At 31.9% G+C, this 15,006-nt stretch overlaps 1 protein-coding gene across 9 annotated transcripts in view; it reads right to left on the bottom strand.

The window, feature by feature from the left end:
• LOC127850782 (putative inhibitor of apoptosis) overlaps positions 1-15,006 on the bottom strand; it is a 29,765-nt gene that overhangs the window by 3,906 nt on the left and 10,853 nt on the right. For 4 of the 9 annotated variants that reach the window (XR_008035447.1, XM_052384082.1, XM_052384083.1 and 1 more), the window contains exons 8-17: positions 12,844-12,883; positions 10,563-10,629; positions 7,878-7,938; positions 6,736-6,784; positions 6,440-6,501; positions 5,641-5,781; positions 4,109-4,284; positions 3,903-4,026; positions 1,909-2,073; positions 494-699 (exon numbers count right to left, since the gene is read on the bottom strand). Coding sequence is in view for 7 of the 9 variants with exons in the window: in XM_052384082.1 (XP_052240042.1) it covers positions 497-699; positions 1,909-2,073; positions 3,903-4,026; positions 4,109-4,284; positions 5,641-5,781; positions 6,440-6,501; positions 6,736-6,784; positions 7,878-7,938; positions 10,563-10,629; positions 12,844-12,883 (1,088 nt within the window). In the remaining 2 variants the exon portion in view is untranslated. Of the gene's footprint in view, positions 1-493; positions 700-1,908; positions 2,074-2,115; positions 2,374-3,902; positions 4,027-4,108; positions 4,285-5,640; positions 5,782-6,439; positions 6,502-6,735; positions 6,785-7,877; positions 7,939-10,562; positions 10,630-12,843; positions 12,884-15,006 lie in introns of those variants that run through there. The other 5 variants (XM_052384085.1, XM_052384090.1, XR_008035448.1 and 2 more) reach the window with 5 other exon arrangements.

The raw sequence follows: 15,006 nt of genomic DNA, 5'->3' as shown, positions 1-15,006 counted from the left end.
ATACGTATGGGAGGGATTGAATAAAACCATTAGCCTTTCTATTGATGGTTTGTCCTTTTGTTAGTTATTCAAAGCATAAATATATACAGTATGTTCTTGTGCACAGCAAACCTAGATAAGAATTAAATATATTCAGCGTCAATCTTATACAGGGCTTAAAGCGGAGGGGCAGAACAAATCTTTTTTTTTTCCATATTACCAGTTGTATTGACCTTTATTAATGTGTGTTTACATATATATATATATATATACATACTATTGTGAGAAATTTCATACACAACGAACTATAACTCTCTCTTTAGTGTGTTTGTAATCAGCGCACTTTGTATTTTTCTTGTGAAAAACTGAATTAGTGAACTGGAACTTTTGAAAGGAAGAGCGGAGTTAAAAAAAAACTTAAACTTAAAAGTCGATATCACATAACCTTTATTTAGTAATTTAAGTAACTTAAAGACACCTGCGGTGTATATTAATTATTAAAACAAGTTCATACCATTTAGTTCATTCGCCCCGTCATATGCGTACGAATCCTTTCCCTAATTGGTCTACTGCAGTATGGACATACATCACAGTTATGTGTGCAGTCCATGCAGAACTTATGATCTTTGCATGGTAGAAGCAGAACGTCCACTTTGTTTGTTTTGCATATATGACACATAAGACGCATCTTCAACCTTCTGTTCTCATACAATACACGCCCTGAAATAGAAACATATAAGTACATTTTTTTTTCCAATCATCCAGATCGTAATGATGGGCTGTATTTAATTTGAGAGGTATTTTAAAATCAATTCTACGACACACATATATTTAGCTTAATAAGAGCTTTTATTCAATCAGCTGCCAAACGAGTCAAAATACATGCTGAAAGCAACCTAAGATAAGAAATAACCTTAATAACCTGCACACAGGTGACACTATATTAATAGGATAGGGTAAAGCCTCAATATACTTTGATATTACATAAAATTTGTCAAATTTGCATAAAACACAGGTATTCTCGTATTGGTGTCATTATTTAAAATAGGTTTGCTCCAATACGTTTATTTAAACTTATTAAAGCAATTCATTGTCTTTTAATTTTCTTACAGTAAATATTCACATTGGCATGAATAGTTTATAGTTTATTTTAAGCAAAATGTAACTAATAAGATGTTAACAAACTTGAATAAAAGATTCGAACAACATTAACAAGAATTTCGTAAAACGAGCTGTATAATTAAACATCCTCGAGGTCAAATACGTCTCTTTCACTTGCGTATTTAACGAATGTTCGGAGAAAATAAGGCTATTAAACGATTTATCCTAGGCAACTCTTTTTAGTCAAAACTACATAGAACATATACTGTATTGAACATGTTTATGGTTTGCTGATAATATTCCTATGACACGTCAATATATTTTGTTTTCACCGAATAAAACGTCAAAGTTCGTGGTTATTAAAATTATATAATAAATTAGTAATATATCTTATATTAGGTGCTTTTAAGAAGCCTTCTTTATAAACGTTCTCTTATTTATGTTGTTCATTTGCTGAATAAACAATTGCACTGTTTATTGAAATCTATTACTTGCACTTAAAACAGTTAACTATGTAATTGGAGTGTCTCCTTTTTGTCATAGTGTTATTATTGCTTAATCATGTCCAATCCAATAACACTACAACACTCTGCAACTGTATATATACATGTACCTAGGGAGAATACCTTTATATGACCATTTCTTACGTTCCAATCCAATAAAAAATGCACATAGTATAAATTTTGTATGAAATCATGTACAAAAAGGTTTTTTTTTGTTTGAAATTAAGATGTTTAAACGAAAAAGTTGACATTCAAATTGTGTGTATCCATGTAAGCGTGTAAACAGACAACTTTAAGTTATTTTTTTTATCTATTTATACACTACCTTGTTGGACAAGCATAGGATACACCAAGTTAGGTGTTTCTAAATTTGCCTGAACATTATCGCCATGTGAAGCAGTGTCATTTCGATTGTTATGCTGGTTTAAAGCACGTTCCTGATTATGAAATGGATTCCTGAACTGCTCTTGAGTGACATTGTAGAGTCTGCCTGCGATATTTTAAATACAAATAAACATATGCATGCAGTCTGTGTCTGTGAAATACATTAAGGTAAAGGATGCAATTGCAACATACTTTCCAAAACAACAAACTATTTTCCAAATCTTGAATGCCAGTTTGTAAATGTATCTAGTCGAAATTGTAATGTCCGGAACTGCTTTTTATTGTTATTGTCATTAAATGCGCACGGATAGCCGAATGGTTTAAGCGATAGACTTTTACTCCAGGGGTCAGTGGGTCGAGTCTAGTTGAGGATTACACTTTTTCTTTCTTTTTTTTTTAATGGAGCCTTTAAGATTCAATGCTTACATTTATAAATATAAAGCATCTAATGACAAACTTCAATACATGCCAACATCTGTGAAAAGGCCCATTTAAATTGTTATTGGAAACCAACACATAATAACAAAAGGGTCAGGACGTCCCTTAATGAACTCATTTTTTAAACAGAAGTCTATTTGAATCATGTGCCACCGGGTTGTGTCCATATATATATATATATATATATATATATATATATATATATGAACACTGTTAATTATAAACTAATTTGATGTGTTATAGAAGTCTAAACAATGTGATCACCATACTGTGATCAAGTAAAACTCTAAATGCATCATTCGAAAAATTTCTGTAAAGGGTCAAACGAATATGTTACATACCCAAAACAATACGTATGATATAACTGCTTGTCTTGTAAAATCACCTTATATTGTTATGTGCAAACCAAGTATAAACAAAAAACTATATTGTCCCTGTGGCATTACAATATTTGAGAACATGGCTCGAAAAAACATCGTCATGACCATAATCTGGTTTCAAAAACAAAATAATGTAGTCGAGGGACTTGAAGTTTTATGTATATTTGACACTTTGGGTTATGCTTATTATAACGTCGTAAGCAACTTACTAGAAAACAAATACACAATGCAGAACATATATGGGATGTTTCAGCCAATTACGAGTTTAAATCTTGCCCTTAGCTAGTCTTTCAAAGCAGGGCCATGGTACATAATTGACCACAATTTATAATGATATTCCTAATGTGATATAATAACATTCAAAGCTATGTTGCTGGCAGTTTCGGAGATGCGTACTGTTATATCCTTCCACTAAACAACCTTTAATATGAAAGCTCAATGATTTTATACTATTTAACTTTATACCACACACAATCTTAATATGACCATGCATGTATATATTATGATGAAGACTATTTTCCTGCAATTAGTGCATTACCATTCATAATGCGAATTATTACGCGGAACATCTGAAATACTTGACGTCATCATTATTATAATAATAATAGTTAATTCGGACAGAGATGGCGCATTGATGCAGTTTTTAAGCTAACATTTAAAACAATATCCTGTCTTAACTATGTACTTGACTGAAACTGTTCAGTAAGTTAATCGTGACATCATGAGAGTATATCGTCCGACAAAATTCAATTTTATTATAAAAAAATGAAGTGATATTTTATAATGATCGGGATCAGAGAGAAAAACTGTGAAATTGTTTTTACGACTATACATAATAATAATTGAATGAAAATTAAAACACAGATTAAATATTTAAATTCACTTTGATTAAACTAGAGAAGCATGTCGTTTAAGAAATCATTATGGAACCCTTTATGATTTCCGGACACAAAATTATGTCTGCATCTCTCGATCTCTATTATTTAAATTAACCCTGGAATTATTATTGACACTTTGATTATTTATTACATATATGAAGCACAACATTAAACAAGTTTGTATGTACAATCTTTGGATGTTTTTACTCCTAACGAAAATGCTATTATGAAGTGATTACCTCTTTGCACAAGATCAAGATTTTGGTCATGTTCTCCTGAGACCCTGTTGAAAACACGCCGTGTGTTTGTATCATGATTTAATGAAAGCCCTCCGACAGTCCCTGCATCATTTGACGCGGTCTGCTGTTAAATGCAATTTCGACCATTAGTTTTGAATTGCAATTTTAATGAGAATTGCATTTGTCACAATAAAAAAGAAACTCACGGCAGCAGTGAACTCTGGTCTTCGTCTGTAACGGTTTACAAATGCAGCACCTTTGACTTCCAATACATAAGGACAATCATCGGAATATCGGCAATGTTCTATCCAAGGATCGTCGTCTGGTTCCCATGTGTTCAACCCACAACCGCAGGCGAAACAATAACACTCGTCGTCACACCCTTTTAAAGAGAACACATTTATGTTGTAAAGTGGCACCAGTATGGTGGCCGTTTTATGTAATATCGCTCTGATATGTTAAAGGTTGAACGGGCGCCAAGAGGACAAGAGGGCAGAAACACAAATATACGCCTACTATATCATAGGGTTTGTCTACCAACTAATATAGTGTTATTAAAGTACTTTTTAAGAGTAATACAGCGTTGATAAAGATTTGTATTAATTAGAAGTCTAAATATATTCTATAGTTTCAAAATATGAAATTAATATGCATATAAATTAATAGAAACTATAAAACTAAATACTTTTCACGTTTTATAATAAGTTTATTTCCGAAAGATATTGTCCGTCATAATACATAACAGAAATAAATGATCGATTTAACTGAAAAACAATGTTTTGCTAATCAACAACAACTGTCTGTTTAGCAGTAATATAACGAATATAGCTTCTTACATTATATGAACAAACAGCAATTGAGTACAGGCTTATTAACATGCACATGTTTCCTGTATGTTTTCGATTTTAAAAATTGATAAACATGCACATTTTTTTTAAACTTTTGTTGGCAGGATTTGAGAGTAAAACGGAAGGAAACATGGATTGTTGCTCCTGAGCAAAAAAAATAAAATTTTAAGATGGGGAAAGCTAATATTGAATATCTTTGACATTCTAAAACGACTTATACAAATCGATATAAATACTATTGTCAAAACACATATTTTGCCACAATATTTGTCAGTTGTGTGATAATAATTCAAAGCAAATATATAACTTTGTCGGGTGTTTTGTTGATTTTAACTAGTTACTGTTACGAATTACAGTTTTAAATATAAATAAATGTGTATAAATATTATGCGCATCTAACTCAAAACGTTGAAAAATTATATTTTGTAGTACAATGTACCTTCTTATGGTGTTTGAGTTACAATTCAGAATAGAATAATGTACTATTAACGTTTGTCTGAAGCTTTAAGCACAGAGCGAGGACGGAAAAACGAAATAGCACCAAACAGAGATACATCGTTTTATCTAACGTGCGTAGAGAAAATGTAACATAAAGACATCTTGCAATAAAAACAATGACGATCCTGGTCAAAATTGTTGGTTAATTAAATTCGATGAGGTTGAAAAAACGGACATGCATACTTGCAAAAGCGTATATTGCTTTATAGAACGGGTTCGTGCAAAATGAAATGGAACTTAAACATTGAGTACTTATATGCTGCATGTCTATTTTAAGAGACATATGAAAGGAAACGTTAAGCAATGCATCTAAATAGGATATTATTTTAATGTTTTTACAACATATATTAATTAGGGTATTTATCTTTTCTTCTACGTATTGAATTATATACCCGTGTAATAAAACCCTGCTTCAGCGATTTGTTCCCAAGTTGGCCTCTGAAATCGTGAATGCTGGTTTGCAAATGTATCTCGTCGAGATTGTAATGGTCGGAACTGCTCTTGCTTGGCATGGAAGCGTCTTTCTGTGAAATCTAAAATAAAAATATACATACTCGTGCAGATGTTTCTGTGAAGTCTATTTAAATAAACATTATAAAATTGAAACATACTTTCAAATCAATATATACACACTTTTCGAATATCAAATTTATTAGTCTAATTATTATTTTGTTTGTTTTGCGAATACTATAACAATGACGAACGTAATTTCAATGGTTATTAGAAGCGAACAAATAATAAAAAGATGTTCAAATTATATTTTGTTTGCAGAAGTCTAAATGTATCATATGCCACCGTGCAGTTTTAATCCTAGATGCATGATTTCTAAATACATGTAATATTCATTTCGATCATAACCTTGTCGTTGCGTAGAAGCAAGCTTATTGTCTTGATAAGTTTTCTGTTATGATTGTGACCGCATGGATTGGCCAGTTTAAATTTAAGAGACTTGATTCGAACACTGTTGGAATACAAGCATACAACGAGAAAACATTTGCCAACAGATAAAGCAATATGTAAACACCATCAAAAAAGCTAGTTTGTCTTTAACAACAGAAAACAAAACAAATACTGTAGGTGATGCGTTAAGAGTAAATCTTTACATAAATTGAATTTGGAAGATGATAAAAAAGTAACAATAAAAAACATTATAATACAACTTAAATAAAAATAATAATTTACGCGACCTACCTTGAACGGGAAAAACACATATATTACTTTCCACGATGTTTTCCTCTGCATTGCTGCCTTGTCTGCAAGAGCAACTTATATTGTTTTGGAATAAGCAGATGTGTTTTTTATGAATAATAATTCGATAAAAGTAAGTATGTTATAACACTTTTCATCATCGCATCATGTACATTTTCTCTTATGTTTTGCTGCAATTTAATTTTGGCGAAGGCTTAATATGTCTACTTTTGGTTAGAGCAGACTAAATATACATGCTACATGTCACATATTGGAAAACAAAGAGTTAATCGAAATACCTGTCTGACTGTCTTTGATATAATACAATGGTTGTGGGAATCTCGTCTTCTAAAAATAAATAAAGTGTGTTTGAATAAATGAATCTGTTGAAAGAATCAATATTACATATTTCAACCGAATTCTTACTTTTACGTATTCAAACAAAATGACTGATGAGCAGGTGTTGTGTTGTAATATTAATTTGAAGGATCATTTTTACGCTGTTGATACATTGACAAAATGTTTTTCTTTGGATTTGCTAATTTTCGTTGTAGTTCTATTTTTGCTAGGACACAGTAATATTGAACATTTACCATGCTCTGAAATATAAATTGTATTTGCGTTGGTTGCATAACACAATTTTAATAAATAATACATGACATTGTTTTACATCTTAATAGAACAAGATGAAACGAAATTTGCAGAATGTTTTGTGCTCAAATTTTTTTTATCACGTCTTACATAAATACAAAAAAAATGCTGAACGAAATTAGTCAGTAATCGAGTTAATAATCTTTAAAATTTTAATTAGATTTTTAAGAGTCTGATGTGTCGCATGATGCCTTAAAATAAAGTGAAATATGCGCAATTATGTAATAAAGTATCGCTGAACAGTGTCTGATATTATTTACACAAGTTATATTTTGTGCGCCAAAGCGTTTAGGAAGAATCAGGTACCACATAAGTAAATTGACGTTTAATCCTTTCACCATGTTGAAAATGTTTTGATTTTATCAAGAATTTATTGTCAATCTCAAACAACTAAATCGATGTTAAAATGACAGCATTTCAAATGAAACAAAATAAAATGAGATTCACTTGTATAAAACTGAAATAAATTTCGTTTAAAACAAATACAGTCAATTAAGTGTAGTTTTCAAACGCGCTTAGCGCAAATAATATATATACATAACTTCAAGTGTGTTACGAATTTAATAACTAATGTATATATTCCACAGGAATCGAACACACACTTAAAATATATACCTTGTGTTATAAGAATTGAAACAAAGACATATTATTTATTAATCGCTAACGCTTTAGGAAGAACTCTACATTATAATCCGTAATATAATATGAATAATTATTATATGAACAAAGTATGGCATTTGCAATATGGCTTGATACTTAAATTTATAAACAATTATTAGACTACTCATACTCGTTTTATTGCTTTGCTCTTGAAACTGTTCCCGCTCATTTCGCAGGCGTACTTCATTTGTCTGAAACAATGTTGAAACCAATAAAATCAATCACCAGCATATTCGAATTAAAAAAGATTATGTACAGCTTATTAAATGTTAACAATTAATGGATGCTCGCTTAAATCAAAATCTAAAAACATCCTTTTAAAATATCAAGTAACCCTTACAGCAATAAGGCTGAGATAAAATATGGCTTCTAAAGAAGTAGTAATACGGTTTCTCGAAGATCTGACTTGTAACTTACTGCTTTTTTTATCAGACCATACATATACTAACCCGTCTAAGATATTTGGAATAAATGGTTATTATTATGACTTTTAGATTGGTAACAGGGTTTAAATAAGTTTTGACATAAGTGGCATTGTTAATGGACACACGTAACTAAGATGTAAAATTGGTCTTGATATTGTCACGACAAATATTCTGACCAAAGGTGTATGTTTAATGTTTATGTTTAAATGAGTCGTAAATATGGTTTCTGGAACGTGTAATGTTCCGTTTTCAACCGTTTAATCTATGTTTTACACTCAAGCCACCCGCAACTTAATATATATATCGTCAGAATACACTCACATCTGTAATGATTTATAACTGTCACTTATATATTGTTAATAACGTTTTTTAATCATAGCATTATGACCCACGTTGTGTCTCCCATTGACAAGATTTCGAACTTGGCTTATTGCCAAGATAGCGTTTCTGACCTAGTTCCATCAAGATTAAGCAGACAATCTGAACTTTTGAGTGTTAATGACCTTGACGTTGATGACGCGACTCGCAAGACGCACAACGATTGACGCGCTAAATTGGATTTTTACTTTTACAATAGCTGAACGAAATTGTTTTACATGGAATGTACCATCATTTGATATCAACATTAAACACATTTTCCGATGTACTTTTAATATAATCTAGAATTTAATTATTGCATAATTGCTTATGACAATTGTTAGAAAATTTTACCATATCATAATGATACTATTACACGACATGCGTTGTCCGTTCAATCAATTTAACATCAAATAGAAAACGAAAACCTTTAGAGCAAAAGGTCCATCGCCCTAAGGCGCTCACCAGAGAACAAAATAAAAAAACTATTCTGACTTCAAATATGACATCTAGATGTTAATAACATCTTAAGTTGACTTGCTAATCTCCGTTTTTTGTATCTCAAAGAACCCTGTTTCAATTTTTGCCAACATTTTATAAAGAAAAAAGTTCTGAAAACTTAGAACAAGATTGGTCTAAAAATGTAACTTTTCGCTTTACCAAATTTACGGAAAACTTCCCCGATTCCTGGCGGCCGAATTTGCCAACAAACCAAAACCGATTTCAAAATAGGCACAGATATCACAAAAATATTCTGATAGAAATACACAAAAATTGATTTACAAGTTGGACTTCTTCAATGTTATAAGCAAAAATGTCACGCCCCTGTTGGGCATGTTTTTCAAAGGGTCGAAACCATTTTTGAACGCATCTAAGATATCATTAGAACAAATGTTCTTACCAAGTATTATGGGGATTGAACAATAATATGACTTCTAGTGTCTCAACAAGATTAACTATACCATACAAGGACAAAAATCCCGTCCTCTGGCGGCAATACTTTTTTAATGAACCGAAACAATTGATATTATTTGAAGAAAAGTTCTGTCCAGCTTTTATGAAAATTGGACAATAAATGTGACTTATCGAGTGTTTACAAAGTTTTACAATAGTCAGATAAGGAAAACTGTCCCTCCACCAAGTTACCATGTTGGTAACAAGACCAAAATCATTTTCGAACTCAGCTAAGATATCTTTACAAAAATGTTCTTATCACGTTTCATACATATTAGACCATGCATGTGACTTTAAGAGTGTTAAAAAGGTTTTGCTTTAGCCGTATAGAACCGCTCCTCGCGGCCATGTTTTTAACAGACCGGAACCTTGTTCGAAATCGGCCCCGATATCATTAAAGCAAACATTTTGAACAGGTTTAATGCAGATAGGACAAAATAAAACTTCTAAAATGTAAATGAGGTTTAACCATAGGCATTTGAGGTACACTATCCCGCCAATGGCTGGCCATGTTCTTCAACAAACCTTAATCACTTTCAATGTCATCTAAAATATAATTAGAACAATTGTTCTGACAAAGTTTCATTAAGAGTGGACAAAAATAGAACTTCAATAGTGTTAATAAGGTTTTTCTTTAATTTGACTTACTTGATCTAGTATTTGATCTCAAGTGGCCCAGTTTCAAACTCGGCCAAGATATCATAAGGAAAAAATGTTAAGACCAAGTTTCATAAAGATCAACTATAAACATGGTCTCTCGAGTGTTAACAAGGCAAGTGATGGCGCTGCACGACGGACGACGAACGACAATCATAAAGGCCCACAATGATCACATTACGCTCAGTAAGAGCTAAAAATGCTATTGTATTAATATGAAGTAGAGACTTGTAAGACAAATCTTAAACTAAAACAAATGGCGATCATAAAGGCCCACAATGATCACATTACGCTCAGTAAGAGCTCAAAATGCTATTGTATTAATATGAAGTAGAGACTTGTAAGACAAATCTTAAACTGAAACAAATCGTGTTTCTTTATTTGACTGTAATTGCTACGTTAATGATCTTTCGTTCTCTTACCGGTAAGAGAGTTGAAAAGGACTCATCTTCAGAACTAGTTTCACTTTCTTGAAGTTGGTTCCTCACACTAAAATAAAACAATACATGCGTTTGCAACTACACGCTATTTTGCAAGGCGCGTGTTATATTGTTGCGCACCAGCTGCTCCGTGTTCGTGTCAGGATTCTCTCAATAATAATATCCCTTACGCTTATTAAGTTAAATGCAGAAACAAGTCATTTTAAAGCTTAATGTACCTGTATTCTTTATAAGTCAAAACTCATACCATGTATTATGTGGCTGTAACAAGGTAAAACGTTAACATTGCAACATTCTTCTTATAAATCACATAGAGCTGTAATTTCTCAGAAAATAAAACATGACATCAAGCAGTCAACTACCACAGTAGTATAATTTTTAAGGAATTATACAATCTGTTATATATTAATGAAGCGGACCTCTTAATTTGTTAGGTCTACAGTCTATTGTATTATTATACTAGCCATGGGCACTCAGTATATTTAGAATCTCTAACACTTTTCTGAATATTTAGACATTGACGTTCATGCCCTTGGTGTATAGGCCTGACTGAATTGCTCACACAAATTATTGGCCATTTTTTATTCAAGTGACCAAAAAGTTGTTCACTGACCACTTTGACCTAACCTGACCAAGAATTCTTGGTCACTTGCCCCAAGATTAATGCTAAGCGGCTAAAAAGTTGGTCATGGTGACGTAAGTCGACACTTAAATGGTCATGACCGCACAATAATTACATAATGCAAAAATACATCGTTATATTAAATTTAGAACAGAACTTTATGTAAAAAAAATATTGGCACTTAGAAAGATGGTTACACCACTTTAAACGAGAATAAGACATATCTAATCATGAACTGGGTCAGGCTTTGTTATATTGCTGCCGAAAATAGCTTAACATGACCAAAATTGAACGCAACAAAATGGATGTAACTGGATCAGCAATGTGAGTGATCTCACACTAACGTACGAAAAATGTACTACTGTATGCATATTAGATAGATATGCAGCTTAGATGAAAAGTACGGTCACTTATCATCGCTGAAGCTTTATTGTGTGCGCACACTTAGATATCATAACATGAACAGTCCAGACACAGCAACCACAACAACAACAACAAAAGTGGAATTTGCAGTAAACGGATGAAATGTTTTTAAATAGCTATGTCTATTATTTGTATGATGTTCTGTGAAACTACACACGTTCACAAGGAAATTAAATCATGGCTGCTTAAATAGTAAATCCATGATTTGTTTAAAAACAGGTAAGTTATGTTTCATTATACATGCAGTCAAATGTTAAATCATTTAGTATTCCTATATGCGGGAATATCAATGTACGTTTATATTCGGTTTACATCTAACATGGAAAAACAATCTGGAAACTGTTATTATCGACTAATTTTTTTTAAAGAATACAATTATAAATACAAAATATTATTAAAACAGCATTGAAACCGCAATGCATAGCTTTGGGAGTTAGCTACGGTTTTAGAGTTAGTCGAACATCACAATAGCGCGAGATTATACTAAAATGTACCCATGCAGAAAGAACATGAAAACATGGATGCCAAAACGTGATGTGTAAATCGAATACTACACACACTAACATGTAGTGTACTACTGTCGTTATACCTACCGGAAATATATTAAAGCAATTCTGGAATAGGCTTTAAAGTTATAAGTATACAAATATACATGGTCGTCTATTAAATGTTTAGAAAACTTTATAAAAACACGATGTTTTCTACATGACCATAAAAATTGTGAATCAAACTATGCATTAAAAGGTTGGTAAATATATTTTATCAACGGAACAAATTTTTTGCTGCTAGTCTCTGAAGATTAAATCTTACAAAATTGAAGATATTGACGGGGATCTAAAGCATATAGCAAATATTGTGTATGCAAATATATAAAATTCACGTAATTTATTGGCAATAAATAAAATTCGATAACATAACACTTCACGATTGTAAAGAAATGTTTTTATATCGATACAAATTGAAAAAGACAGATTCCCAGATACAGATCAGAGAATAAGAAGCGCAAAGACAGTCGTGGCAATATGTTTATTTTAAGATAAACATAAGTAAAGATTGTTAATGTTTATTTTAACAAGAATGGTATCAGTTAAGAAAGTTCGTTTCAAGAATAAAATGTTTATACGAGTACCCAAGAAAGATCAAGTATGACGTCCTTCTACCGCTGCTCTGAATGTGATCAAAAGATCTCTGAATAAGCATATTTTTGTGTACACTTACCTTTTATCAATCTCTCCTTCGTGTGTTGAGTTGTTGTTCACTAAATTAAAGACATGCGTGTAAAACCAATATTCGTAAATATCATTACCTGAACGTCTATGTAATACAAAACGTATATGTGCAAACAAAAACTTTTGCCTTGCTAAAGATTTTGAAAATATAAAAGCTCATTAAATTACTTTTTGTAATGTTAAACGAACTGAACTGTTTGTTGATTTTATGTCTAACTAGACATACGTCAATTTATTTCAAATCTTTGAAAGTACTCAACGTTATTTTTCGATATGCATAGATATTTATATTGGAACGTGAGGTGAAGCAAGTTGATATTGCTATTTTTCTTAATGTTAACCAATTAAGGTGTAGAAAATATAAACAAGAGGGGCAAATATGGACCAATATATCATCTTTCATGTAATTGGGCCTGGTCGTTTTTGCCACATATGAATGGTAATAGTTTAATCAATCAATGTAGAACACAACACTCAGATGTTAAATATACATATCAAAACTAAGTTCCTTCTTGTTTCAATGATTCAAAGAGTGTTTATGATATATATTCAATATAAATTATTATTTCATCACCTAACACACATACAATGCTGGTTAAGACCGCTGTAAGAAGTAAAATGCAAAATGTTACATCTATTTGCCTTATTGTTTCAGAGACGAATATGTTTTAGAGTTAATTCATTAAAATAGATAACGTGACCCTCGGAATAGGCCACTTTTAACCTGAGGGATATGATTGGAACAGTGTTTGTAAAGAACTAATAAAGATTGTAACAGACAACCTAAAAAAATTGTTGGCATTTTTGTTTCAAAGAAAACGAGTCTTTAAGTAAGCATGCTAACTACGTCTTTATAGATCATATAACTCCTTGAACATGGCCTATATCAACCCATTGACATGTCTTGGCTTAAACAAAGGTAATTAAGGATCATTATATGATATAATATGCCAAGTATTTATCCCTTAACTGTTCGGTTTCAGAGCAAATGATTGTCTTAAATATTTACTATACGTCTGATTAGATTTAGTGACCACCGGGGCGCGGCAATTTTGACAGGAGGGGCATGATTTAAACAATATTTGTAGAAAACCACTACTACCTGTAACACACTTAATATCAAATCTCTGACCTTCGCGGTATCAGAGTATATTTTAAAGTAAACCTCTTCACAAGTCTTTGAACTGCACATGAACCCTTTGGCATGGAAGATTTTGACACCAGCATGTTGATTGAAACAATCGTTCTACTGGACCAGTATCTGGTGTTACATACACAATATTAAATCTATTTGAGTCGTGGTTTTCGATATGATTTTTTAAAATTACATAATATAGAAATTTTAGTTTGTACTAGGACCCCTAGGGCTTTTGCCAGTTGTAGCCACGAGGTCATCGTAAAATACCACTTCAGGTTGTTATATGTTAAATATAAAACTACCTGACTCTTGCGGTTTCAAAGAAGACGATTTCTTAAGTAATTTGCTATATTAGGCTACACAAATCATGTGATGTCTGGGAAGAGGTAATAATGTGCTCAAATGGACCAGCACAATCGCATGTGGCACGTCTTTAAATAAACCCCTATCCGTTCCGTTTCAGAGAAGAAAATTGGTAAAAGTCATATGTCATATAAATCATGTTTACGGTCCGTTTTTATCACAGGAGCACGATTAGCACAACGTCAGTTTTGAACAGCTACACAGTGCTACATGCCATATATAAAACATCGATCCATGTAGTTTAAGAAAATATTATTTTTAATTTATTTAATATACTGGAATCTATATTCAGTACGTAACACTATGGCGTGCCCAGTTGTCTAACTAAGGGCCAAGATTTCATTTGTTTATTGAAGGACCACTATACACATAAAATAAATCCCTAATCGTCGATATTTCGGAGATTTTTTTTTATTTTATCGTTTGTACATTTATTTTTAGCTCTGAGTCATATATGTACAAGTTGAGCGACTTTCAAAGAGGTTATCCAAGATTAATGCCTGTGTAGTTTTGTTAAAATCTTAACAATCCTAAAAGAGATTTTCTTTGAATGAATTTTTTTTCGCCTACGCCAACACATGACCGGCATAAGGTGGTCAAAAGAGTTGACATCGTGTATTTGATAGGTAATATTAAGAGGTATTTAAACGC

Source organism: Dreissena polymorpha, chromosome 11 (genome assembly GCF_020536995.1).
Source record: "Dreissena polymorpha isolate Duluth1 chromosome 11, UMN_Dpol_1.0, whole genome shotgun sequence".
NCBI lineage: Eukaryota > Metazoa > Mollusca > Bivalvia > Myida > Dreissenidae > Dreissena > Dreissena polymorpha.
Note: the sequence above shows the minus strand (reverse complement) of the source record. Positions and strands in the feature narration are given on the sequence as shown.